General features: G+C 58.4%; 1 protein-coding gene across 1 annotated transcript; it reads left to right on the top strand.

Annotated features, from left to right (window-relative positions):
* Positions 1-18: 18 nt before the first annotated feature.
* Positions 19-27,691, top strand: ALDH1A2 (aldehyde dehydrogenase 1 family member A2). Its single transcript, XM_026709819.2, has 13 exons — positions 19-358; positions 13,485-13,589; positions 13,834-13,974; positions 15,373-15,502; positions 17,879-17,940; positions 18,902-19,030; positions 19,138-19,251; positions 23,564-23,666; positions 24,207-24,391; positions 24,517-24,681; positions 25,237-25,394; positions 25,483-25,557; positions 25,903-27,691. The coding sequence occupies exons 1-13, from the start codon at positions 242-244 to the stop codon at positions 25,973-25,975; spliced, it is 1,557 nt and encodes a 518-aa protein (XP_026565604.2). The 5' UTR covers positions 19-241; the 3' UTR covers positions 25,976-27,691.

The following is a 27,691-nucleotide window of genomic DNA, read 5'->3' on the forward strand; positions in this document are numbered from 1 at the left end:
TCCGGCCTCTTTGGCCCTGCCCTCGGCTCCTATAAGAAGCGGCCGCCTTAACACCTGCCTAGACGCGCCGAGGAGAGCAGCCGCGTCTTCAGCACTCCTCTTGGGGGACGGGGAGTCACGTCGAGAAAGTCCGCCGCCGCCCCCCCGTCTCTCTGTCTCTCCCCACCCCACCCCTCATCCGTCCCCCCATCCCGCGCCAGATAACGGGGACAGAGCTGCGCTGGGAGAGGCGGGAGAGGCGATGACTTCCAGCAAAATTGAGGTGCCTGCTGGAATGAAGGCGGACCCGGCAGCCTTGATGGCTTCTCTGCACTTGCTGCCTTCTCCGACCCTCAACCTGGAAATCAAGCACACCAAAGTAAGTGACCTCCCTCCCTCCTTTCCTGGAAAGCCCTTTGGATGCTGGCAAAGGGGAGCAGCCTCCGGAGGGACCTTCCCCTCCTCCTCTGCACTTTCCTCCAGAGCTTCTCCAGAGCCTGAGCACCAGCAGTGGACCGGGTGACAGGCGCCGAGAGGGAGACCCACGCTGCCGTCGTTTGCACACACATGCACACACACAAAGGAGAAAAAGACCCCTTTGCATTTCAGTCTCCCAGCTTCCCTTTTAACTTACTACATCAGAATTTTCTTTTTCTCTAACAATCTTTTTCTTTCTTTCTTTCTTTCTTTCTTTCTTTCTTTCTTTCTTTCTTTCTTTCTTTCTTTCTTTCTCTCTTTCTTTCTAAATGTCAGTTCTTCCAGATGAGTTTGGGTGAAGTTATGTGTTCCTTTGTTCGAACCTCGTTTTTTTCAACTAAAGCTGTGAGTGTTTTGTTTTGCTTTCTGTTTAAACCGGCTCAATAGATCCATCTCGGCTTTTCCGTTAGCATTCCTGTCGGAGATGCAACCCAATCAAGTCTGGCTAATTTGGATGGAGTCCTCCTTTGCTGAGCTGCTTCTTAAGGAAATAAATAGTTGGGACTGTTTGATGGGGGAAAGGCTCATTTCTTGTTTTCCAGCACTAAATAGGGTCCATCCTGAGATTCCAAGTCTTTGTTTTATGTATTTACACATGAGGCAGACTTGGAATTTGTCAAAGGTTGAGATACAATTACTTCAGGTTCTATTGGCCAGTTGAAATTTGCAACTTTCTGGCTGTGAATTCCTGTTTCTGTTACTCAGTGATGTTGGACATAATCCTCAGGAAGATTCCTTGCACAGGTTTCAGGGCGATTTCAACGGGGTGAAATTTTGCAAGAGATGCTCCCATTAGATCATAACCCAGGTCAAACTTTCCTCATTCGCTAATCCTGAAATGCTTTAAAGGGAGATCCAGTGCTTCAACCTTGAAAAAACAATGGATCACACTTGAAGGGAGGTACCAGCCTAAAGATAGGGTGGTTATGTGGTGCGTTTTTATTTCCATTTGCTAAATATCATTTTACTTTCAAATTGAATTTCTGCATTTATTTATTCATTTACCACTTCTTTTAAAAAAATTAAGAAATAGCTAGGCTAAGCAGATTTAAAAGCCTTTATGTAGCCTTGCAGATCATTTGGATCAATTATCCACATTCATCTTAAAAATAAACCCTTCGTTTGTTTGCAGTCATTTTTTTTAACATCCCTTGTCAACCACTGACCAGATTCCAGGGAAGGGAAGCCTGGAGCTCAGTGAGAGGTGGAGCTCAGGTGGGGTGGAGCTGCAGTGAACTTTGCAAAAGCAGCTTGTAAGTCTCTGGAGCTCAGTGGGGTGAAGGGCTGTGGGTACACCCTCCCTTCGATGTCTACCACATTTGCTTAACCCCTTTGTCTGAAATGCTATAGGGTTTCCTGGGTTGGACTAGAAGACCTTCAAGGACCCTCCCAACTCTGTCTTTCCGTTGTTCTTTCTATTGAACTGTTCGCTTTAACTGGCAGGGGGACAACATTAGTGTTCCCCTCCTTTTTCCATCGCTGATCTTTGGCCGGAGCTCAGAATCTCCCCGAGTGTCTTGAAGCACCTCTTCTTCTGACCTCTTTCTCCCCATTGACGTCTGCAGAGGGGCAAGATGGTTGCCCTGGCACCCGGGTGGCAGACGGAAGGTGGAGCCGCTGGTCCAGCAGAGTGCCAGGCCCTCTTTCTTGGGGGGAGCGCTCTGCCCTGGGGCCCTCCCCTCAGGCCTGAGGCTTCTGGCTGCTTGTTTTATGCAGAAGGAAGTCATGGCTTCTGCTCACTCCTCTCGGGCGGGCAGGCTGGCGACCGACCGGTGGCTGCACTACAAATCCCAGCATCCTCCTCCCCCTGCGGGCTGTTGGTCGTGACAGATGGGGCACCTGGCATTATAACTTAGCACATGCGGAGAGGCTCCTGCAAGTAAGGCAAGGTGAAGCCAGGTGGGCAGGCCTTCTGCACGCTAGAACCGGAAGAGGCAAAGCTGCCCTCTCTTTCAAGGGGCCCCGACTCTGGGGGCTTACTAGGAATGGGGGCTGAGTTGGTGTCAGACCTCCAGAGGAGGGAAGCGTCCCAGGAGGAAGATGCGTCCAGCCAGGGGCAGGGGGGGGTGTCACGCGGTCTTGGGATCATCCAAGCCGAGCCAGGTGGGAGTCGAACTCTTCTCTTCCTGGGGGCTGCAGGGGCTCCCCCCTCGCAGAGTCCCAGGTTTTGCTCTGCAGAGCTCCGTCTTTGGTGGTGGCGATAAGTGGGACCGTCCTCTTTCAAACATCCCTGGAGAGAATCTGGGGGACATTTACAAAACAAAAGTGGGAAAGGATGAAAAAAGGGGATTCATTGCTAGATTCCCCACCCCGGCTCCTTTTCTTGGGGTCCCTGCCGCCTCTCTCCCCGATCCTCCTTTCTCCTCCCCAGGCAGGCCTGACAAGTGATTTATAGCTCCCTGGAGCCTTTAATGGAGAGTCCTGGCTCTCTGGCCAGACTTCCACCCAGGCCGGATCGCACTTTCTGGAAAGAAAAACAGGGAGGCAGAAAAGAGCCGACTGGCTTCCCTCAGGCGCTGGGCTCCCTTCTCGCTCTGAAGTGACAACTTTTCTAAACAATCCTGTTCAGAAGCAGAGTTGGGAAGAGAGCTGCTTCCATCCTCGGCATCTCAAGAAACACTCTGTGTGTGTGTGTGTGTGTGTGTGTGTGTGTGTGTGTGTGTGTGTGTGTGAGAGAGAGAGAGAGAGAGAGAGAGAGAGAGAGAGAGAGAGAGAGAGAGAGTTTCCTCTTGTTGCTTGTTCGCTCTGGCAGAAGAAGGCAGGGAACTGGTGTGAGGCTCTACACCAGCCAGGACAGAGCTTGCCCCTCAGTCGGGAGCTGCATCGGAGGGTCCAAAGCCCCAGACCCCCCCACTCCCCTGGGCCCTTTTAGCGGGTTGGGTGCAGGGCAGGGAGGGAGGGAGGGAGGGCCTCGTTCCTCGGGGCGTCCAGGGCCCCAGAGTCTTTTGTCCAGGGGCACAAGCAACCCCCTCGGATGCCCCCTCCCACCCTCCAGCCAGTCCCCCTGCCTGCCTGCCTGCCTGTGGGGCAACGGCAGTTGTTTCTCCATTTGTTCACCACAGGCGCATGCTATGGGGTTGGAGGTGGGAAGAAGATCCAGGAAGTATTTTGCTAGCTCTAGAAATGGTTTACATTGCCTAGAAGTTTGTGTTAAATAAACCCAGCCTGTCGAAAGAAAGCCCTCCTTGGTGACCCATCAGTCTTCCGACAGCAGCGGCTTTGCTCAGAGATGAGGCCGCTTCTCGGTTGCAGCTGTGCGGCTCCTTCTGGGCTCTTGCCAGCCCAAACCTGGGGCAGGCAGATTAATTGGGGCTCAGTCCAATGGAGAAAGGCAGCCTTTTGAGGCTGGGCTGGCTCAGGACGGAGGGGGAGGCGCATGGATTGTGGGCTTCCCTTTCAGAAGCGCTTTGGGGCCCTGGACCCCGTTTCCTTCTGTGCTCTTGGGGATTGGGGGCGGGGGGGACACTGCATCTGGACAATTTGCAAATGAATTCCAAGGATTTCGCTTGGCAATGCTTCCCAGGAAGTGTGCTTCAGGACATGCATGCGCTTGTTTGCAGAAAGCATAAGTGGGGAGGCGTAAAGAAAAGCCCCCCTTCACTGCCCGGGACTCCGACGAAAGGCAGGCCAAGGCACAGGAGTCCTGGGGCCGTCCAGCAGATTGTCAGGGCCCCTGGAGCCAATGCCCCTCCGTGGCATCAAGAGGCATCCCTGTCTGAGCCGTGGCTCTTTCTTTGGGGGGGGGGCACTGCGCCTGCAGCCCCTGCCTCTTTGTTGCTCTTCTCTGCCCTGGAGCTCTGGCTTCCTGGCTCTGCCAGCGGCTCTCTTGGGGTGGGCCCACCTTGCCCTTGACCCAAGGGGTCCTTGGGAGGGGAGGGGGTGTACTTGGCTGTCCCTCCAAAAGATCTTTTGGCTTCCTTTGAATCCCACCTGGACTGTCAGCCTGGCTGCTCCCATTTCCCAGCCGGGGGCCACTTTTCACATCAACGTCGCTCCCAGTGACCCTCCCTCAGGAAGGGCCCACCCCAAGGGGTCCCAGATAGGATGAGGCGGGACGGCTGGGGTGGGGGGAGAAAGGCCAGAGGGATGAGCACAGGCAGGAAAATCCCTTTGCAAACCTCCGCCTGACTTGCAGTGGTGGGGGCAGTTAGCACCTCTGGCCTGGAGAAACCCTGAGAAAACGGCCATTTTGTCCATCTCTGATGGGGAGGCAGGACACGTGGTTGCACCCCTTCCCCTTGGTGGGTCTGTGGAGCCAGCCCCCTCTCCTTGGCAAGGGGGCCTGTGCAACCAACCCCACCCCAGTGTGGCTTCTGGATAAACCGGCTTGGATAAACAGCCCCTCATCAGAAGACAAAGTGTGTTATGAAGGTTGAGGCAGCCCTGTTGGTCTTCTGCCCACTCTGTGCTCAGGATGGAGAAGCGCCAAGAGGGGTGGGCGGGGGGGTTGCGGGACAGCCAGTGCCCCCTCGGCTATGTAAACCCAGTTCATCACTTTCTGGAGATCGGCTGGGAAGAGAAAGCAGAAGTGCTGGTCGGGGTGGGTGGGTGTTGCAGCAGGCAGGAGTGAGGGGGCCCCTTTTGATGCTTTCCCACTTCAGAACAGCGGCAAGGTCAGGAGGGTGCCCAGGTCAAAAAAGTTAAGATGGCAGCCGCAGCAGCAGGGCTGAAGCCCCAACTGCATCTTGGCTTCTTTTGCCCCCCAGACCCCCCTGGGGCGCTGCTTGGCTGCATGGGCTGAGGATGATGGTTTATGGTAACCCCCTGTGTGCTGGCGAAGGGCTGGATGACAGATCCATTGTCTTTCGTCCCAGGCCAGGAGTTCATCTCTTGTTGGGTTTGGTCTGTTGAATTGGTGTCTTCTTTGCTTTTATGGATTTCTTTGGTGTTGTAAAACGTCCAGTTGGGTTGGGCAGCTATAATGAATGCCAGCAATTAATTAAATAAACAATATGATTAATGGTCCTAGGGCTTAAACTGTCTCATTCAGATTCCGTTATTAAAAGGCACGATGGTTTCCTTGCTCTTCTTCCTCCGAGCAACTCATCCATGAATTTTCAAACGGCTGCCTGACACTGCAGGCTACTAGGCTACTAGAATTGGCAGGGCTCTGGGAGGGCATCCAGACCAACCCTCCCGACAGGCAGCCTGGTTCCTCCAGCCAGGTGAGGCCAAGCTAGGCAGGCCAAGAGCAGAAACGGCTGAGCTTTCCCCTCGGCTGGGCCGGGAAGGGAAATCTCTCCACACCAAAATCTGGCCGTCATCTGAGTCCAGGGCCTTTTTCTCCTCCACTGCAAGAAAGGGCTACAGCTCCAGTGCAGGCGGGACCATCCTCCCCATGCTCCCCAGCCAGCCTGTGAGCAGCCAGGAGGCCCATGAGTGGGACAGCCACGTCCAGCTCTGTTTGTGCTGGCTGAGCCCCAAAGCCGGTCCGTGGCCAGCGTGGTTGCCTTTGTTCTAAGGGCGGCTGGGGGCATCCTGGGGACAACCCCCCCCCCAACCTCCAGCTTGCTTCTTATGTTTGGCTGTGGAAAGGCGTCTGGGGGGGGGGTGACTTCTGCTTTCATGCTGGTTCAATGGACTCCAATTTCCGAACTTCATGCAGGGAGTTTCAAATTTTGCTTCCTTTTTCAATTAAATCTACACTCTCCTGCATTGTGGCAAGGCACCCTGGGAGCAGTAAGTCGGGCTGGATGCCTCCCCCACCCCCCAGCCTGCAGAAAGCAGGCCAAACTTTCAACGCGTTGCCATTTTCTGAAGCACAATGGCCGGAGCTGCAAACCCCTTTCCCGGCCGAGGGTGCCTCTTAATCGAGGGCAAAAGAACAGATGAGGTAGCAAAGACGACGCAGCAGCAGCAGCAGCAGCAGCGCCCATGGAAAGAAGCAGCGACGCTGCTCCTGGTCCTCCCCGCTTTCCACCCCGGAGGCTCCAAGCGGGGCCCCTCCCTCTGCCCGGTCCCTGCTTAGCCCCCTTCAGCAGGAGAGGAGAGGCGGGAGGAAGCTTTCCGACCCTCCGGGGGGACATTGCAGCCAGGCACGCAGCCTAAGGGCGCAGGTGAGAGGCGACGGGAAGGGGCAGAAACCGAGGACAAGCAGGCCGCGTCAGCCCGCTCCGGCCCGGGCACCTCGGGAGAGAAGGCCGCGGCACGGCTCTGCAGCAGGTGGGCCCCACCTGGCCGGGCCGGCGGCGCCGGAGACTCCTCCGCGCTTCGACAGTTGCGCTGGCGGAAAGAGTGGAATTCCCCCCGCCGGAGAGTGTATAGCCCGGAGTGGCGGGACGCGTCTTCGCCCCCCATCCGCTGGGCTGGGAGGGACGCGCCCCTCCCCCCGCCCCCTCTGAAACAATCCAGGTCTCCCCGGCCGCCTGTTTGAGCCTCTCGGGCCGGTTTGGGAGCTCTTCGCTCGCCTCCTTCCTCTGAAGCAAAGGTGGAGCCGCTCACCAGGGACAGCGCGGGGGTGGAAGGGGCGGGGGGCTACCATGGGACATCTCTCTCACCTCTGCGGGGGAGGCTCGGGGACAGGGATACTGCCTGCAACCTGAAGCTGAATGGGGGAGGGAGTGGGGCAGGGTCTGCAAGTGGGCACCCAAGGGGCAAGGCCAGGGCAGCGGGTCCCCATGCTGGCACGCTCCAGACCAAGGCAGAGCCAGCCTGCTGGCAGGGAGGCCTTGCTGGGCCCTGCAGGTGCCCTTGGCCTCTTGGTTGGCACCAGGGGAGATCTCCCTCCCGCCTCCTAACTTGCGCAGCCCTTAATGGGTCAGTTTTGTGGGGCTTCCATGGATGTTGCCGATTGCCTGCATTCTGGTCTTGTCTTTCCATAAAAACCGTTTTATTTCAAATAGGTTTCTGTGGGTTGTGACATTGAGAACCCCTCCGGAAGTCCTTTGCCCAAGAGCTGGTGAGGGTGGGGGCCCCCAGAAGCTCAGCCACCCCACCCTTCTGGGGGGGGGGCAGAGGGGCACAGCCTGCAAGGGCTGGAGGGGAGCCGTTGGACGCGGCTCCTCCAGAGATCCAGCCTCTCCCCCCTCGATGGCCTCCTGGAGGCTCTTAAAAATGAGCTTCTCCCAGACAGCTTCCGTGCCTCTTTTGCGTTTTATTTTTAGTGTTCTGCTGAGAATGGTTGTTAATTCATTTTTGTAGTTTAGGTTTTATTTTCTTATAATTCAATCTTATGAGGTAGGTTTTCATTTTTCTTTCTCATTCCTTGAACACTGCTGAGAGCCATGAAATTGTGGCAAGACGTACATTTAATGAATAACTAAGCAGCAAAGTTGGAAGAAAGTGTCTGAATGAAACAGCCTCCCCCCCCCCCCCCGAAGTAACGTGTGGAGGGATGGAGGGAGAACGCGGCAGGATTTATCGACCCAATATGCCGTTCTCGCTGCAAGACAAAGCGCTCGGCTCGGGTTAACACGGCACCCAGCATGCTGCCCAGCCCTCTCGGACGGCACAGCCGGGGCAGCTTTGCCAGCTGCAGGAAAGCAGAGGTGGCCTTGGACCGCTAGATGACTGTCAGAGGAATGCTAGCTGGTCATGGTCTGTGTCTGTCTGTGAAACCTTGCTAGCTGCCTGGGTCCCAGCCAGGATCAAGAAGAGAACGGAGGGCACCACTGGCCCCGGGTTCAGGGCTGGAACAGCTGGAAGGGCTGGCCATTAATGTTGGTCAGGCTGTCCTGACTCAGACCTTCAGGAAAGAGGGGGTTAGGGGCCCATTCGATACCCCCCAGGATGAATCACAGTCCCTGGGATCTCACACGGCACTATGCCAGGCCTCCTCCTGCAACGATGGTCTGTGGAATAAGCCAGAATTGCCCCAGGTACCTGTGGAAACAACAGCCAGGTTCCCATGTTGCATGAAGCCAAAGCCAACAGGCCAAGTGATGTCTTGGGGCTGCTCTGAGTCTAGCACCGAATGCCCCCCCCACCCCACCGGCACTGGTGGCGGGATCCCAAGAGGCTGGGCGGGGGGGCGGGGCTTGTGCTGGTGCGGAGGGCCTGTGGCTCCCTGGGTGCTTTGGAGAAGGGGCCAATTCTGGGAGAGGGAAGGAGCCTTTGGTTTCTGCAGCAGGGGGTGGATCCCCTTTTGTAACCAGGCACTTGGGGGGATCCGGGAGTCTCCCCTGGGGTCCCTCTTTGACCTGCCAGCCTTGGCTGAGCCTCCACAGAGCTGCAGCAGCAGCCAGCCAGGAGGGGAAGATCAGGGCTCTTCCTCTTCCTTGCTCCTGCTGTGCAGCTTCAGCCCCCCGCCCCCCCCCCCCCGCCCCCGCAGTGGCTGCCTGCACAGTCCTGGGCGGCTGGGACGTTCTCCGCAAGCACTAGGCGCTGTTTGTGAATAAAGTAGGGCAGCAGCTGCAGAGAGGAGAGCCAGGAGCTGGGGAACCGGCCAGAGGCCTGTCTGGCTCACCCGATGTTCTTCCAGGGGGCGGGGGGGCTGGTGGGGAGGGCTGGTTCCAGCCCCCAAGGTCCCCAGGATAAAGCCCTCCTCTTGTGGGCTTGGGCCGCTGTGGGGCTCCTGGTGCCAGCTGGCCCAGGCCAGGTGTGTACCCTGAGTTCCCCGGGATAAGAGGGGAAAGCTTGCTGTGCAGGCCTTTGGCACGCTGCCCAAGAGCCGCCCTGGAAACTGGCCACTCTGCGGGCTCGGCATGGCCTGAATCCGGGCAAGAAAAGATCCCGGAGACCCTGCAGCAGGAAGGAGGGATTCGGGGACCTGCTGAGAGGGGGTGGAAGAAGCCCCCCTTCATGGGACTCCCAGAGCTGCCCGGTCCCTATCCCCAAAGGGATTGCAGGGAGCCAGCGGCGAGGCCCCAGCAAGTAATCCCACCTGGGTGGATCCAAAGCTGCCCCGTCTCTGAGCTCCCTGCAACTCAGTTCCGGCTGTTGGCCGCCACCGGCACTGCCGTGGACAGTTGCCACGGAAGGGCCCCTCCGGGACACTCCTGCGCGCTGCCACCCGGGCCAAGCTCTCGGCAGAAAGCCGCCTGTGCCCGGGAATGAGCAAGTGCCCGAAAGAGGCTTTTGCCCATCAGGGGAGATCTTGGGGTGGGAGCAGAGCTTGGCTTTTGCAGCCCCTTGGGAGCAGCCCTTGGCTGTGGGGGTCGCTTGGGCCAGGGAACCCCTCTTTAGGTCCGGCTTGGTCATAACACCCCCCGATAGGCTGGGCTTGGGAAAGCAGGAAAGAGGCGGGCAGGCGGGCTGCACGGGGCCTCCCCAGGTCAGGGGGCTCTGCGCTTCATCGCTGGCCTATCAGACCTGGAGTTTTTCACTTCAGCACTGAATCTCGGGGCTGAGCTGAGATCAAACGGGCAAGGTAGCTGCTCGGCCGTGATTTATCATGCCAAGGAGAAGCATCGGGCCAAAGGGGCCGGGAAGGACGGAGCCAGCGGCATTCCAGCCCTTTTCTCATCTCTGTGGAGAAAGCGGCTCCCAAGCCGAGCGGAATGGGGGCTTCTCCCCCGCCCCGGTCTTTTTCCCATGGCCTTTCTTTGTTTTGCTTTTTAAGAGATAAATATTGAGAGAGAGAGGCTGTGTCCTCCCTAAAACGATGAGGTGTTCTCTGGTAAAGAACAGCATTTCCAGAAGCTGATTATGAACAGGAAGGCTAGAATTACTCTCTTCACCTAAAACAACACAGAGAGGCATAATTCAAGCCTGTGTTACTGAAAAGGGGCCCAATCCACCAGGAAACTCTCCCAGCAGGGCCTGGTTGGTGTCATGCTGCTCCCTGCAAGCAGCCATGGAGTCCTCGGAGTTGAACGAGATCCATGTGATCAGCAGCGGCCGGTGGTTCGGGGCCTGTCCTGCCCGCTTTTCTGGGGACAGATTCTTTCTCTGCCTCCCCAAAGCAGGTCCTTCCTTCCTTCCTTCCCTCTGATCGCCCCACCCCCAAGGGGAGCTTCCCTCCTTCCCTCAGCGCCCCACGACTCCCCATCGGGCTCTCCTCCGGCCCCTCTCCTTTGCTTCCCCCTCCGTCCGGGCTCTCTGCAGTTGTGACTCCTCTCCTGGGGCCTCTGCGCCATCTTGCAGGTGGAGGACCCCAGACTCAGCTGCCACCGACTGCCTGGCACCCCACCGGCGTATGTGGGTCACTTGCTATTCGGTGTCCCCCCTGCCCCCAATTGGGCAACTGGAAGACTAATGGTCAAATCAATCAGCCCCCCCCTCCCTGCTTCGGTCTCAGGGGCCCAGAAGGACAGGCCGACCCTCCTACTTGGGTCCTGTCCCCATGGTGCTCGTCCTACGGAAGAGGGCTGGCCTTGGCAGTCCCTTCTCCTAAAGGGCCAAGTCGTTTCAGGCAGGGCCCCCCGACCTCCCCACTCCTCTGTCCAAGGGCCAAGCCAGCCTTCTTCTGGGGGGCTGAGCCCAGGCCTTCAAGCCTCCCTCCTGCGTGGAAGTGGCCTTGGGCGGATCAGGGCAGCTGAGCCCCGGCCCAAAGCAGGGGAATTCTCAGGAACTCGGCCCCTGGAACCGGCCCAGGGCCCGTGAAACGTTTGCCCAGGATGAGGACAGGAAGGCCGGAGTGTGTCCAGAGGCTCAGGTGCTGGCCCTGCGTCAGCAGGGTTATGAAATAGCTACCAAGGGAAAGGCAAGCGGCCGCATTCCTTGCGTGTTTTCGAAATTATCCCCCCAAAGTACCGTTATGTGCTCAGCTCCAGCCGCAGGACGGACGCTTGGGGCCAAACAGCTGTGATTCCTCCAGACGTGTCTCTGGCATTTGTGCCCCCCCCCCCTCCAGTTTTACAGGTTTGGCCTCAAAACCTCTCAGAGGATCAAGCATCGTATGAGAAACCAATCACTCCAATGGAACTGAAACGGAAACCCAGTCAGGGCAACTGGAAATTCTGATTCACCCAGAAACCTCCTTCTCCCCCGGGGGGGCGGGGGGGGGGAGCCTGTCGTGAAGTGGACGCTGAGATCCCTTTCCTGTACCGAAGGCGGAAAATCCTTCTGGAATGTCCAAGAGCCCAAGGACGGGGCTCACTAGAGCCAGGGAAAAGCGAGGGCCAGGGAAGCACAGGCCGCCTTGGTGGCTGACCACAGGCCGCGACGCTGGCTGGAGGTGGGTGGCTGGTCCAAGAGGCAGCCCGGTGACATCATCCCCAGCGGCACAGAGGGGGTCACGGGAGGGTCTCCCAGCAAAGGAAATGGGAGCCTCCCAGCTTGCCAGGCCAGGCAGCGACTGTGACCTCCGGGCCCAAATGGACGGCAATCTCTTCCTCTCCCTCTCTCCTCCCTCCCTCCCTCTCTCTCTCTCCTTAAAACTGCCCACAACTCCATTGACCTGTGGCTAAGAGAAGGTCGATGGGCACCAAGTGCCATTTGCCCAGCTGGTTGGTGCAGCCGAGGGGCAGGAGGTCAGCCAGAGCTCAGGGGGCAGAGTTGGGGCACCAAGAGCTCTCTGCACCCACACTTTCCAGGATGATGCCCCCCCCCCAGCCTGACAGAACCAACCTGCCCCCCCAGTCCGGGCTATGACCGCGTTGGATGACAACAAAGCCTATGGCTAAGTCCTCCCCTTCCCCTTGTGTCCGAACCCCACCCACCCCCACCCCGTCTTAGCAACTCTTGGGAAACCTGGTTAATCAGTTACCGGCCATATATTCACCCACACGCACTGTGGCTTAAGGCTGAATTAAGCTGTAAAAATCCCCCAGCTGATTTATGGCTGCAGCCAGCCTTCATTAACCCTGATTCCAGGGCAATTGTGCGGGGCCGGAGCGCTTTCCCACTTGAGAAGGAACAATGCCCCCTCTGGGCGGTGCCAATCTGGGCATGACTTACAAAGGGGCCCTTTCTCCCTGGGGCTGCGTCCCTTTCTTCCTCTGGGCTCGGGGAAGAGCTGTGTATAATTCACTGATAGCAACATTTGCTGTCAAGTAGCCGCCTTGATTTAACACTGCCCACTACAATGGTTGCAATAAATAAGAACCAAACAAACGAGGGGAACGAAAACCCCATTTGAGGCTTCGCAGGGATCCCTGTTCGCACAATGTGTCATCCTTGTCCGAGCCGGTGGCATTTTTACGAACTGGCCCTAATGAAAGTCAGATCAAATGTGCGGCTCGGCTCTCCGCATTTAATCAACGTCCACTGTAAATTCTTAAAAGTGCTGGCGAAGCCTCCTTTATCCTTGAAGAATCCGCCAAGCAGGGAGGGGGCTTGTGGCGTGGCACTACCTGACACCAGATGCCTAAAACTCCCCAAAAGTGAGTTATTTCCGCATGAGGTCGGGCTTGTAGAGCCGCCAGCTGCTGAATTTCAGGTCTTGAAACCTTTCCAAGAAGTTGGACGAGGTACTTTGTATGGAGGAGAGAGTAAATATTCCCCCTTCACAGCCAAATCGAAGGCAGTCCGCTTACAGAAATGATCTGGCAAAGCCTGAGTTTTGTTTATACAGCGTGGTGGGACAGGAAGAAGCGAATGTTAACCATTGACAGTAGCGACTCCCCCGCCGCCTTTTCCTGTGCCCGGCCGGCCCGTTTCCGTGAGATGCAGCTGCCCAAGAGGCTCCCCTGCAGCGCCGCCTTGGACGGGGAAGGTGGCTCTCAGCCTGCTTGCGGCCAGTTCTTTTGGGAGCCTCACCCCGAGGAAAACGGGGTCCACCTTGGGGGGTATGAGGGCCGGTGGGAGGGCCCTAGCTTTGCCCAAACTGGAGGCTCTCCCTCTCCTCTGAGCCAGGCACAACCGGGGGGGGGTCTCTGCCGGTCGCGCAAGGCAGAAAAGGAGGCGGGCAGGGAGCCGTCCTCCAGGGCAGCCCAGGGGGACCTTCCCAACCGGGAGGCCCTGGTGCAAGCGCTGCTGCAGCTCCCACAGGCCCCGGGGAGGGATCAGTGGTGGGGACCGGGGATGCTGGGAACATCGTCCTAAGGGGACTCGGGTGCAGGAAGAAGGTGCTCGGTGGGAAAGGCCTCGCTAGGAGAGGGGGAGGGTTTCCAGCACCCCAAAAGGGCCGGAAGGGGAAAGAGGAAGGGGAACCTCTGCAGTTTAGCCAAAACCAAAAAGCCCCTCCCTTTTTTTTCTTGCCTTTTCAGATTTTTATCAACAATGAGTGGCAAAATTCAGAGAGTGGGAAAATATTCCCCGTATTTAATCCTGCAACAGGAGAACAGATCTGTGAAGTGCAAGAAGCTGACAAGGTAAAGATAAGTGGCCTTCTAGCCTGTCCTCGCATCTCCCCACAACGGCCCTGTGCGGTAGGCCAGCCTGAGAGGGAAATGGCCAGGTGCCAATGACCTGGCTGGCTCCACAGCCAGGAAGAGCTGACATCCAGGCCTCCCCTGGCCCCTCGAGACTTCCTGGGGGGTCTCCGGTTGCCAAGGGGGGGGGGGCTCTTGGCTCACCCGGAGCATCTCCGGCCCACCTGCGTCTCCCATTTGGCAGGCTGACACAGACAAGGCCGTGCTGGCTGCTCGGCTGGCCTTCTCCCTGGGCTCGGTGTGGCGGAGGATGGACGCCTCTGAACGAGGACACCTCCTGGAGAAGCTGGCCGACCTGGTGGAGAGAGACCGGGCCCTCCTTGCCGTAAGTCAGGCGGGTGGGACACTGGGGGGGAGGCCGGACGCTGCCTTTCCAAACGCTTCTTCCACTCAAGCCCTGGTACGTTTTCGGGAGAGCCCGAGGGTAGCCATTGAGCTCCAGGGCAGAGTCGGCTGACAAGGGTGCAAACACCCTCCTGGTCAACCCGGGGCAGATCTGGGCTCCCCCCGCCCAGGGTGCCCAAGAGGCGCTGAGCTGCATGGCCCAGGCCCCACGTGGTGAGACCCGACACGGTGGCATAGCTAATGTTATTTTCCACATGTCAGACGCTTTGAACTAAGCCAGCAAACATCTTAATTCCAGCTTTGTCAACACTTAAATCATCTTACCACCAGCATACGCTGTAAAATCACCACGGGGGAAGGGAGGGGCTCAGCAAATCAGTCGGCCGTCTGCCGGTGGCTGGATTTGTGGTTCCTGAGCCAAACCTTTGTTGAATCTGTCCACCACAGATGCGGCTGCCGGCCCCACCGGCAGGGGAAACGGAGGAGCGGTGGCCCTCCTGAGCTTCAGCTGGATTTATGGCTCTCGCCCAGCGGCGGCTTCCATGGATGCATTTCCTCTGCCGCAACCTTCGTGGGCAGATAACGGGGGCTCTTAAAAGTGATTTAAGCCGTGGCAGGAAACATTTTAGGAGGCTCCTGAAGAGGAATATGGGAATGTCTCCTCAACCAGGGCCTGCGGCGGCTCCTTTTGATTGGTTTGGAGCCTGAGTGGGGTAGGGCACGGGAGCTATCTCGGCTGGCAGAGGAGCCTCGGGCAGCAGCTGAGACGGGCATTCTTGAGCCCCGCTCGGCTCTCCCTGGAGGGACGTCCAGCTCCTCTTTGGGAGCTGCTGCCTGGTAGCCGTTTGGTCCCAGCATCCGGAGGGCATTTTGCCTTCTGCTGGGGGTTGGACCTCTGGCCCTTGGGCCACCAGAGCCAGGGTGCTTTTGTGGGGGGGCCTCCCCACCTTTCAGGGGGACATACCAGAAAACTGCTGCCAGAATGGCTTTGAGGTACCCTGTGGGAAAAGACAGTGCCCCCCTCCCCCCAGCACAGAACTGTCTGGGGTGCCGTGCACAGTGGAAGCCGCATGTCCTGAGCAGCAGCCCCCTTCGCAAAGGCTCAGGGTTTTGAGCTGGGGGGGGGAGCGGGGGGGGATGCACTCCACATGAACCCCACTGCGTTGCTCCTTGCTAGGCCTCTGCCGTTAGATGGATTGGCGGTCCTGGGAAGCTCTGCGCCCGCTCTCTTCACGTGCACCAGACCCTGAGTGCCCGCTGGCATGGACCAGCCTGTTTCCCCAAGAGCAGCTGTCCCTGCGGGAGGATGTTCCTCACTGCCGTTCCTGCTGCCAGGTCGAAAACCAAGCCTTGATTCTTGCTCCCCTTGGCCTTGCAGACCATGGAGTCACTGAACAGTGGGAAGCCCTTCCTCCAGGCCTTCTACGTCGACCTTCACGGCGTCATCAAGACCTTGCGGTATTTTGCCGGTTGGGCAGACAAGATTCACGGATTGACCATCCCGGTGGGTAAGTGAGAGTCTGCCCTGCATTCGTTCTGCGGCTCTTTCCGGTGCCAGGCTGGGGCACCTGCCTTTCCTCCTCTGAAGCCAGAGGTCCACTGGTCCTTAAATTCCAAGCTGGGCCATTGGCACCTTTGCCATTTCAAGATCCAGCACCAGCCCCCCCAGGAGACCGGTTCCCTGTGAGTGGACGCAGGGCCGTCCTCCGCTTGAGGGGCCCCTTTTGTGCCCCTGGTCCTCCTGCAGACCCCTGGTCCTCTGGGGCAGCAGAGCGTGCTGATCCTCCCCCCCCAGCCGTCCTCCCTGTGCCCTGAGCTGGGGAAGGCTGCCGAGGCACAGCCAGACGAAGAGCCACAAGCGGCCAGTTGAAAGCAGGATCCTTTTCATTGCCAGGGAGTTTCAGGGGTTTTATGGAAACAGTAAAACTGTCCGCATTGCCTGCGTGGTTTCCGCCCAGAAGGACGATTCACAGCCGCAGCAGGACCAGCGTTTGGGCCAGGCGGTCTGTTTTTGTCAAACGCTGCTCCTCGGCCTCACCGACACCCCTTTTATGGTGCACATCAGGTGGGCAGGCAAGGCACAGAGAAGACGGCCGGCTTTCAGCCCCCTCCTCCCAGAAACCCTTCTGCACGAGGGAAGGCCGCTCCGTTGGCCCCTTAAACTGCAAATCCCGAGAAGGAGGAAAAGGGGTCCCAAAGGCCTCCTGGCAGGTTGGGCCGAGTCAAAGGAGCCGGCCTGGCCTGGCCTCAAGCTTCACCCTCGGGGGCCCCATCTCAGCCCTGAAAAAGGAGGTGCCATGTGGCCGAGCCGGGTGAAATTGGACAGCAAACCGGCTGATCAAGCCCCAAAGTCCGGGGCCTCTTAAGGGAAGTCCCGAGTGCCCGAACGCCCACCCCCGAGGTAGGTTTCTGGAGAGATAGAGCCCCCAGCTTGGCAGGTAGCCGTCTCAGCTCTCCTGGGCCCCCGGCAGCTTCCGTGGGGCCTTTCTCAGTGGAAGGAGCGGGCCCCGGCAGGGCAGGAAGAATCCAGCCCACTCCAGGAGGGGTGACCTGTGGAAACAATGTGCCTGGAAGTCTGGGGCTGGCATTTGCCGCCTGCCTCCTCTTGCCTTCGTCCAGGCGCAGGGACTCTGAATCGCTCGGCAGAGCAGAGAAAATGGCTCCTTGCTGCCCCTGGTTTGGGGTCTGTGGCTTCCCAAATGGGGTCGGTCAGCAACTGGTCAAGTCCCAAACATCCCTTGGGGGAGAGGCAGCCCCTCCCTGAGAAACAGCTGGCTGCAGCTGCCCTGCCTGGTAGGGCCTGCCCAGACTTGATGCCCTCCAGATGGCTCTGGCCTACCCAACAGGAGGACAGGTGGGGGGGCTCCATCTCCCTTTATCTCCCCTGGGCCTTTCCCTAATTAGCCTCCCGGGCCCTCCCCTCCCCCCCCCCCTCCGTGGGGTGGAAGCTTCCCGTATCTGCACCGGCTTCCTTTCTCCGCTCCCTTTTTGCTGATAACTGGCCAGTCTTTGTGCGGCTCCTTGGAATGCCTTGAAAACATCACTGCTCACCAAAGCAGATCCCAGCTGGCCAGGCAGGTCCTCCTCCCTCCAGCCCCCTCCCCAAAATGTTCGGCGGGAAGGAGTGGGAAATAGGGCCAGGCAAAGGATGTCCCGGGGCTGATCCGAGTCCGGCTGGGAACAAGGCTGGGCCTGGGATGCCATTCCTCACGACCAAGAACTGGCAGGGTCCTTCTCAGAAGCTCTGGAGAAACGGCCCAAGTCCCAGAGAAGCCCTCCCACCTCGCCTGAGGCCAGGGCAGACCCTTCCTCTCTCCTTTGGCTGGGTCTGGGCCCGGCATCCCCCGGATCGGCTGCAGCCTTCTGCCAGGCAAGCGATGTCCGGCATCGCCAGGCCTCTCTGGCCAGGTCCTGCTTGGTTGGCCTCTGAGCCAAAACATGCCCGGTGGGTGCTGGCTCGCATCAGCCCTTCCAAACTGAGCCTTCCCAGGCAGGGACCGGACTGGGCCCCATTCAGAGCAGAAGAGCCAGGAAGTCCATAGAATCGGTCAGCAGGTCGGGCGGCTTTGGCCCCTCCTGAAGGCAGACGGTGGGCTCTGGCGCAAGGAGCAGAGGGAGCCCCTGAAAGGGAGAAAGGCTTGGGTGTGTGTGTGTGTGTGCGCGCGTGCTTGTTTGGGCCAGAGGATGGGAGCAGTTGGCCTTCGTAGCTGGCAGTGTGATGCTCCCCAGAGTAGCCCTGGTACCCTCATTCTTTTTTATCTGCACACACACACACACACACACACACACACACACACACACACACACGCACGCACAGCTGGCCTTCTCCCTCTGGTTGCTCCTCTTGGGGTGCTCGTGAGAGTAACCAGGCTCCTCTCTTCCAGACGGAGATTATTTCACCTTTACGAGGCATGAGCCCATCGGGGTGTGTGGACAGATCATCCCGGTGAGTCTCTCCGCTGCACCTCGTATTTATTTTCATTGGAATCGGCTCCCTTGAAGGGGCTTCAGCCCGGGTGTGTTTCTCATTAGGGGCGGCAAGGCCGGGGCGGGGGGGGGGGGAAACACACGGCAGGCGGATCCGTGGCCGTCCGTCTCCCTTCCCCTCTGCTTGTTTGCACATCTTAATAGAGTTTTAGAGCAGCGCCATGAGGGAGCCTCCAGCCCCAGAATTCCCAGGACCAGAGCGAGCAAAGCCAAACAACCCAGCAGCCTTTGGTGGCTGGGGGCCAAGAGAGACCGAAGCAGAGGTGGGAGGGGGGGAAGGAGGGAGGGAGGGAGGGAAGGAAGGAAGGAAGGAAGGACGAAGGGAAGGGAAAGGAAAGGAAGGAAGACAGGAAGGAAGGAAGGAAGGAAGGAAGGAAGAAAAGAAAAGAAAAAAGAAAGGAAAAGAAAGGAAAGGAAAAGAAAGGAAAAGAAACCCTCGTGGAGGCATTTCACCTTTTGCCTTCAATAGATCCGAAATGTTGGGGCACCCAGCAGGGAGGCAGTGGGTGCCATACCTTGGGCCTTCTTTCCTGAGACGCCCCAGGACCGCCGGGCCAGTCTTCCCAGGGGACCCGGAGGGTCTGCTGAGCAATGCAGTTGAAGGGCCGCTCTCCCCCTGGGCAGGCAGAGGATAGCCAGCCCTCCCTCGGGGCACCCGGTTTTTGGCAGGAAGGGTGCCGAAAAGTCTGGAAAACGGAGCAGGGCTCCCAGGGGGGCATTAAGGGGCCCGCTGTGCCAGCCTCCCTGTGCCAGCTTGTGTGGCACCTGCTCCCCCCGGCCGGTTCTTGGAAGGCAGGGGAATGTTGCTGCGAGGATCAGGACGAAGCCAACCTATCCGGCCAACCGGTTCGCAGCCCCTTTTTCCCTTGACTAAAACGATGCGCTGGCTGACTCACCACGGAAATCTTCTGCCTGCACAGTGGAACTTCCCCCTCCTGATGTTTGCGTGGAAGATTGCGCCAGCCCTCTGCTGTGGCAACACGGTGGTCCTCAAGCCGGCCGAGCAAACCCCACTCACCGCCCTCTACTTGGGCACCCTCATCAAGGAGGTAAGGAGCCCCCGGCAGGTGCGTGGCCCCGGGCCCCTGCTCTCCCCGGCTTTCGCTCAGCCGTGCCCTCCCTCCCTCCCTCCCTCCCTGCCCACTTCCCTTCACAGGCCGGGTTTCCTCCAGGCGTGGTCAACATTTTGCCAGGATTTGGACCCACGGTGGGGGCGGCAATTGCTTCGCACACAGGGATCGATAAAATCGCCTTCACAGGTTCCACAGAGGTAAGAGTGGGTGCCGTGGGGTGGGGGCTGGGGGGAGAAGAGAGCATCCCCCATCCCTTCAGGAACCGGAGCTCTCAGGGAGAAAGCGGGTGCCAGGTGGTTGGTGCTGGGGCCAGTACTTGGGCGCCTTTCCAGTCGTGGCAACCCGTCTGCCCATCCTTTCCCAGACCTTGTGTGTAATTGCGTCCTCCCTGCTCTGTGTGTGTGTGTGTGTCCCCCAGCCTCACCCCCTCGAGGCACCTTCCATGACTCACCCAGGTTAATGAGGGAAGCGGCCTCCCCTTAGAGACTGGGGAGCCGGCCTGTGCTGGTGAATTTGGGGAACAGCTCCAGCCTCCAGTGTTTGGTTAAGCGGAGACTCTCGCACGGGCTGCTGCTGACTTACTGTGGGAAGGAAACACGGAAAGGTTCGGTTTCAGAACTGCCGATTGCAGCCAAAATAAATGTTCCCTGTCATTTCAGAGGGCTTTCGTTTTAATGGGCGTTTAAAATTAACATGCTCTGGATTTTGCCCAGATTCGGTTGTTTGCTTTGAAAAGCTGGTAACAGGAAGAGAAAAGCATTGCAGGGTGAAAAAAAAAGAAGAAAAAGGCCGTTCTCGAAGAACCTAGAGCAGGAGCAGCTGGAATATTTTGATCAGCTTGAGTGTAAACTGCCTCGTCTTGGTTTTGATTTCCTGTCCTGTGGAATTCCTGGAGCAGCCGGTCAGCCGAGTCCCTTCCGGAGAGGCCTCGAGATACGTTCCTTGGACTGCTGGGCCCCGAGAAGCCCCCTCGCTACCCCACCAGGCCTTGCCGGGGCTCTTGGTCTGCTCCTGGCTACCCAAGAGACTCAGCTCCAGCCACCAGAGCAGCTTTCGGCTCAGGCCCACCGACGTCTCAAAAGACGCAGGCTTTGCGGTCCTCCGGTGGGGCTCGGATCCCCCCTGGAGCCGGCTGGCTGGTCCTCGGGGGCTGGCGGGCAAGCTTGCCAGCCCCCTGCACCCCTCCCCCTCTTTCTTTTACTCCCCCGTAGCCAAAGGCGTTCTTGATGCCACGCTCAGCCGTGCAGCCCTTGGCCGGCCAGGCCTTTCCCCCAGAATCCTTAGGCTGCGTAGGAAGAGACCCTCGGCCGGCCGAGCCTCTGTCATGGCGGGGCTGGAAACCAAGGCGGCACCTGTTCTTCAGCTGTGCCCCTGCCGCCCCTCCCCCCCGCGGGCTGGGTTGGAAAAAGGTGCCGCCAAATTCAGGAGGGTTTCTGGTGACGAGAGGATCCCGGCCCGGGCTGGTCACGGGAAGGCCTCCTGCAGCGAAGGTCTGCAGCTTCACCCAGGCTGATCCTGAGGAGCGTGGCTCCTCCGCCGGGAGGGATGCAGGTTTGGCTCGGCCTTTCCAGCCTTTCCAGGGTCCCGGCCCCGTTCCTTTTCCTCCTGCTTGGGCACCAGAATGGATGCTCCTCCCGGGACCCTTTGATGTGCCCCCTTCGAGCCCCCTCCTCTGTGCAGGGCTCACCTCCCGCAGGTGGAGGGCTGGCGGCCCATGAGCCTCTCACGGCCAGGGTCTGTCTTCCGCCAAACTCCCTGGTCATGGGTCACTTCCCCACGCGGTCCCCCATCGCCAGCTTTTCATCCATGGCTCATTAGAGACGGCGCTGCAAAGCAGGCCCAAATAAGCAGCCCTTATTTTTCCCAAAGTTGTGCCTGAGCCCCAGGCATCAGAAGTGGGGAAACGGGCAAAACGCCCCCCCTTCTCCGCCAGAGGAATGGTGACTGCCAGCTTCTCCTTTACCTTCTGTGGCTCCCTTCGTCTGCAAGGCAGCATTCGGAGAAGCTGGCGGGGGGAGGGGGGTTTCCTGCTTTTCTCTTCCCTTTCTACCAGCTCCCCCCCCCACTGCCCCTCTGAAGGGGGCTCCTTTGATCCTTGTCCTTCAGCTGCGTGGCACCGTTGCCATTTCTGAGTTGCGCTCACCTTTCCCTGGGCAACCAATGGATCCAGGCTGCAAGGCTGTGGGCCAACCGGGTTTGTCCCAAGTCAGCCTTGCTCTGCATGCCCCACATTGGCTGGGGAGGCAGGCAGGCAACGGTGCATCGGTGGGTCATTTCCGTGCCCCCCCCCGGGGGGCTGGAGTGCCTTCTGCTTCCTTTCCACCTCTGAGACAAAAGGTGGAGGGGTGTTCCCTGCCCCCTTTTCACCTGGTTGGGAGTGAAGGTCTTCCCTTAGGCCTCTTGAGCCGCAGGAAGCCATGGAGGAGACGAGATGGAGGCAGGGAAATGCTTCCTAGGACAACTGACAAAAGGCCGTTATCGCTCCCAAGTTGGGAGGTCTGGCAGGGTGTCTCTTCCGCCTGACATTTGGTAGCCATAACCACAGTTGGACTTTTTAAAAATTCTTTGCCTGGGAATTTCTTGATTGGGGGCTCTTGGAAACCGAACGCCTGACCGGACCTGATCCCTTCGGGCAAGCCCTTGGGGGAGGAAAGGCCAGCAAGACACTGGGATTTACTCAGGAAGGCCGGTTTGGGTGTCGTTTTTTGGGAGCTGGAAAGCCATAATTCACCGTAGATTGCCCCATTGCGCTTGGCTCCTCCTGGGGGAGCTTTGTAAATTCCCAGAGCTTAGCTAGAGTTTCTGTCCCAAAGCCGCGGCATTGTTGTTCCCTCTCAAAAGATGAGTTAGGTTTCCTCCCCCCCCCTCCACCCCCCCCATCTCCTGCAGACAGAAACTCTAGACTCATCTCAGAACAATTGAAGTTCGATCCAAGTTTCCTTTCCCTGGGCCATCGGAGGCGGCTGGTGCGTGGAGATGAATGGACGGGGGTTTGGGTGGTGCCGCAGAGACACGCCCCAGCGAGCTGGACTCCTTCTGCTTTGAATGGTTTTGGTGCAAGGTCCAAGAGGCCTGGCCAGGTCCCTCAACAACGTCGATCAAAGGCTTGGGAAAGAGGGGGCCTGCCTCACCGGGGAGGGTGTTTTCTTTCTGCCGTGAAGAGCTGAACAAAGCATGAGTTCATCATTAGTCAACAAGATACGGGGCAGGACCATCAAAGCAAACTACGGGAGAGGCCAATGTTGGTTCACGCCAAGCAAACGTTTGGAGCAAACAGCTGTCTTACCGCTGATCATCGCTGCCCTTCTCAGCAGGCGCCTCCTGCCTCCTTGCCAGAGCCTCCTGGCCAGCCAGCCACCTCCTGGCCCTGCACCTTTCCCAGGGCATCTTGGACACCCGGAGCCCCCCGCCTCTCTGCCTGGCTCCTGGACCTCTTTTCAGATCCTCTAGCCAAACGGGGCAGTGATCTCCATCTCAGTGGCAACCCTGAACGGGGCCTCCTTGCAAGGCTAGGAAGCTGCTCCCAGCCATGGAAGCCCAGAAGCCAGCGGAGGAGGTCAGGGAAGCAGGCTTCTTGGCGCCAAAAGAAGCCCTCCCGTGCCCAGAGGGCCTCCCCCCCCCTCAAGTTCCACCCGAACACAGATACGGGTCCTCCCCTGGGGGGCAGCTCCTTTCCGTTTTCCACCTGGGACCTGAAACGTCTTGCTCCAGCCTCCCACCCTCCTTGGCTACAACCCAGGTCTGCATGGAGGGTGGGCAGAGCCGCCTCCTGGACGGAGTGGTAGCTGGTCTGGCAGGAGGAGCTTAGCCGGGCACCAGAGCTGCACACCAACTGCCAGCTGGTTCAGGGAGCAGATTTCCATGTCGGCCCGAGAGGGCCCCCCCTGTTTGCACAGCAAATGGGCCCCTCCTAGAGGCTTGCATGAGCCTGGGGTGCTCCAGATGTCCGATACCTGCAAGACCTCCTTTCCTCCCTTTTAATGTCACCATTCGGCCATAAACCACATCTCCAAAGCAACTCACCACAAATTTAAGACAGAGTTTTTAACCAGTTACAAAGAAAGCAATTCAAATCAAACTGGATCAAAGAATATGAATGAATGAGGGTGGAGAACAAATAGGATTTTGATACCCTTAACACACACACCCCCGAAATTGCATACGTTTATTGGGCTGTTATTTGGTAGTTCTGAAGTCAGAGAAACCTCGCTCTGTGCGAATCGAACCAATGTAAAATCTGTTTCCATCAGGCCTTCTGTAACAGGGTGCAAAGGGTGTCAGTAGAGCCAAGCACTACTGGCCTGTCTTTGAGTAAAACCTCGGCCTTACCTGAGAAGAACCGAGACCGGCCTGCCCCCCACCCATGTCTCCCTCGTGGCTAGTGCCAATCTAATCTCCCCACTGCTTCTGACCCACCCAAAGCAGGGCTGGTGGAGGGATTAAAGTGGCACCCTCTGCCCGGAGCCCTGGCAAGGGTAGGCTCCTCCTCCTCCTTCTTCCTCCTTTCAGGTGGGGAAGCTGGTTCAAGAAGCAGCCGGCAGAAGCAACCTGAAGCGGGTGACGCTGGAACTTGGGGGGAAGAGCCCCAACATTATTTTTGCGGACGCAGATTGTAAGTTGGCCTCTTTGCAGTGCACTCCTCAGAACAACCCTCCCTCTCTTTCTAGAAGACAGAAAACTAAGAAATGATATTTAAAATAAAGAGAAAAGGCCAAAGTGCAGGAAAAAAAAGAGAAAGAAAAGGTGGTTTTTGATTTTCTTTTATAGTGGTTATCAATGTAGACTAACCTCTAATTCTATGAACGCAGCGTGACTTACATTATTTTTTAATATTTTTTCTAATCACCCAAACCATCTCTCAAAAGAAAGTCCAGGCTGGACCCCAGCAGGCAAAGGAGGCAAAGGGCTGGAGCTCCTGCCTTTGCATCGGAACCCAGGGCCCGTTCGGCCTTGCCTCAGATTTTATCCAGCCCGGCTTGGGCAAGCAAAGCCAGGAATGAGTCCATTGTGGGCAGAGCCACATGCAGCAGAGACACACCCCCCTCAAGCCACGGGATGCGCTGGGCTTTTAAGCCCCTGGTCCAGCAGCCCCCTCCCCCGAGGGCCAGACACTGCTGGGTGAAGCCTTAGGGGTCTCTCTCTGGCCTTGCAGTGGAGCAGGCGGTGGAGCAGGCCCACCAAGGGGTCTTCTTCAACCAAGGCCAGTGCTGCACGGCCGGCTCCCGCATCTACGTGGAGGAGCCCATCTATGAGGAGTTCGTCCGGAGGAGCGTGGAACGGGCCAAGAGGAGAGTTGTGGGCAGCCCCTTTGACCCCACCACCGAGCAAGGGCCACAGGTGGGTGGGCTGCTCGTGCCTGGGGCCAGCGGCTGGGAGAGACCCTCCATGGCAGGGCGGGGGGAGCTGGACCAGAAGGCGGGGCAGGAGTGCCAAAGAGGGTCCCCTCTCCCTCTTCTCTCCAGATCGACCAGAAGCAGTACAACAAGATCCTGGAGCTGATCCAGAGCGGCGTGGCAGAAGGGGCCAGGCTGGAGTGCGGGGGCCAAGGATTGGGGCGCAAGGGTTTCTTCATTGAACCCACCGTTTTCTCCAACGTGACTGATGACATGCGAATCGCCAAGGAAGAGGTACCCAACTGCCCCCCCCTCCCCCAGGCTCCCCTCTCCCCTCCCCTGCTGTGATTTCAACTCCTTCTGTTGGGCTCACCCAGACCCCCAAGTCCACCTGAGCTGATCGGCCATAGGGCCCTACTTGGCTGTTGATCCAACATCTATCTCCATGGCTTCCTGGAAGAGCCACCAATAAGTCCATCCCAGGGACAGCCAGTCTCTTTTGAACTGGCCGGAGGCGCTTCTCCCGCCCTTCCCTGGTCCGAGGAGGTGTCACTGGGTGCTTCTCGGCCTTGCAGCTGGGGTCTCTTCGGGGGGGTGGGGGGGGTGGGTTGTGTGTCGCTTTCTCAAGGGGAACATTTCTGGGGCACACCCTTTTTTGCCGTTCCCATTGTTCCTCTGTTTTCCATTGCCCCAGGCTGAAAGCTTCGTGAATTTCTTTTGTGCAATTAATTGTGCGTCTACAAAGCCATCCTTTCCCATGTGCTTCTGAAGCCTCACACAGGGCTAGCACACAAATCCTTGTTCCCATCAATGCCTTTGCCCTCCCTCTGTCTCTCCCTCTCCCCCCAGATCTTTGGGCCTGTGCAAGAAATCCTGAGGTTCAAAACCCTGGAGGAAGTGATCGAGAGGGCCAACAACTCCGACTTCGGGCTGGTGGCTGCTGTCTTCACCAGGGATATCAACAAGGCGCTGACCGTCTCCTCCGCCATGCAGGCAGGAACTGTCTGGTGAGGCTGGGAGCACAGCTGGGCAGTGGTCCTGGGTGGGGGCAGAGGTGGGGGCTGCCCTCATGCCCCTCTCCCTCTTTTCATCCAGGGTCAACTGCTACAACGCCTTAAATGCCCAGAGTCCCTTCGGGGGTTACAAGATGTCCGGCAACGGAAGAGAAATGTAAGCAGGTCATTCTGGAGGGGGGGGGGGGAATCTAGAGGGTCCCAGCCCCCCCCCATCAAGGGGAAGTTGAGGGTGGGGTGGGAGAACAGCTCCCCCTGCTGGATAACACTGGGGGGGGGGGGAGCCCACCAGGATTCCCTTTTTGCCTGGAACTGCCCAGCTGGACAAGAGTGCCTGGCTCCGGTCTTCCTCCTTGGGGGAGTGAGTCCCAGCTGTCCACATCCTTCTTGACCCTCCTCCGGCCGATGTAGGGACTGGCCCTGCCCACGGCCCAGGCTCCTCCGAGGGCTGGTTGGGGGCACCAGGCCCGGCCTTGATGCCTCCTCTTCCTTCTGCGGCCAGGGGAGAGTATGGCCTGCGAGAATACTCCGAAGTGAAGACGGTGACCATCCGGATTCCTCAGAAGAACTCCTAAGAGGAGGAGGGGGCTCCCCAGCACCAGACGCGCCTCTGCCGTTCTCCAGAGGGACCACTGAGCACTCAGGAATTGTTAAAAAGTGACACTGATGTTTGTTTGGTTTAAGATAACATGGCAGCCGCCTTCCTGATTCAACCTGGGGCTCTTCCCACTGCTGACACTGCCCTCCTTTGACCTTTGGAAAGACGCTTGCGCTGGACGACGGCCCCCTCCCCAGCTGCGGGAGGAGCCCCTGGCGGGGAAAGCCCCTTGGTTCTCTGGGCCACACAGCCAGGCAGGCCTGGGTCACCTGGTGGGCAGCCATCCCGCTGCCCGTGCCATTGCCTTGGGAGGCTCTGCCAGCTCTCCTCGGGTGGAAGGAACAGGTGGCTTGGCCGGCTGGGGCTCCTGAAGGGCTTTGGAGAGGCGGCAGCCATTCCCCCATTCCCTCTCTTTTCCCTGGGGGTCACCAAGAGGCAGCACTTTCCGCTGCTTCAGGAAGGGGCTTCTGGGAGCCTCCATTTACTCCCCTTGCCTGGCTGCAGAAGGCACTTTGGGGGGGGGGGAGGCAGATCCTTTCCTCCCCTGCTCAGGTGCCTCCGAGTCGCTTGGGGAGCTGACTCCCAAAGTCCCGATCATCCAGGCGGTTCTTCCCTCACTCTCAGCTCCCCAGACGATTTTGCCCCAGGTGCCAACCTGGCCCCCTTTGAAGTGGCTCCCCTGGGTGACCAAACAGCCGTCCCTTCCCCTACTGGCAGAGGTTTTGAGGAGAACAAACGGCCCCACAAACCTCGGCCTACCGACAGGCGGCTGGAATTAAGCCGGGAAGCTGTAGGTCGGCAGGTGGAGCCAAGTTACGCCAGCAGGAACCCCCATCCCCATTGAAATGATCTCAGGCAGCAACTTTTGTTCCAAAAGAAGGGGCCCTCAACTCACTTGGGGGCCCCTGGACACCCCGCCGTTCCTGGCTGTGGAGCTGGGGGCTCCTGGGAACCGCACGGCCAGCCTCAGCACAGCACTTGGCCAGATCTGGCCGGGCTTCCCCAGGAGCTGGGCCAAAGCCCAGGCTGCCTCCCAGGGCTTCGGGAGCCCAGAGGCTGAAGGGGCTGCTGCGCTGAGCCGGGGCTCTCGGGCCACCTTTGGCCTGTTGGGAGGACCGCTGCATCCTGTGGATGGGTCTCCCAAATGAGCCTGGGCCAGAAACCCTCGGCCCCTTCGGAGACAGGCCGCGCCCAAGACTGGCTCCAGGCAGCACAGGGGCCGCAGAGTAGCAGGCATCTTCTAGACAAGCCTCATTGCGCCCCGTGGGTGTGCGTGCAGGTGCCCCCCGTTTCCACCTGCCTGGCACAGGAGAAGCTCCCTCCGAGTGCCAGGGCTGCCTCGGTCCTCCCTCCCCTTCCAGCGTTCTCTGCCAGGGCCTGGTCGCAGCTCTTCTTCTCTGCCAGTGGTGAAGCACAAGCAAGATACAAATATTATCCCTGAGCTGTGCAACATGAATGTCACATCCTGTAGTGTTATTGCAGAAGGCTGTGCTTTTTTTTTTTTAAACCAAAAATGTTCTAAGAAATTAGTTGTCTTGTTATAGCCAATATTCATGGTGAAAAGAAGTTTCCTTTTTCTCTTGTGTACCTTCCGAAAGACCTGTGCTAGCAATAAGCATTTATACTATATACTCTACATTATATGTGTGGTGTCAGTGTGTGCAATTCCAAATAAACAATTATTGTTAGGTAA

The sequence above is a fragment of the Pseudonaja textilis genome, chromosome 13 (assembly GCF_049901715.1).
Source record: "Pseudonaja textilis isolate UNSWEBS1 chromosome 13, rPseTex1.2, whole genome shotgun sequence".
NCBI classification, from domain to species: Eukaryota; Metazoa; Chordata; class Lepidosauria; order Squamata; family Elapidae; genus Pseudonaja; species Pseudonaja textilis.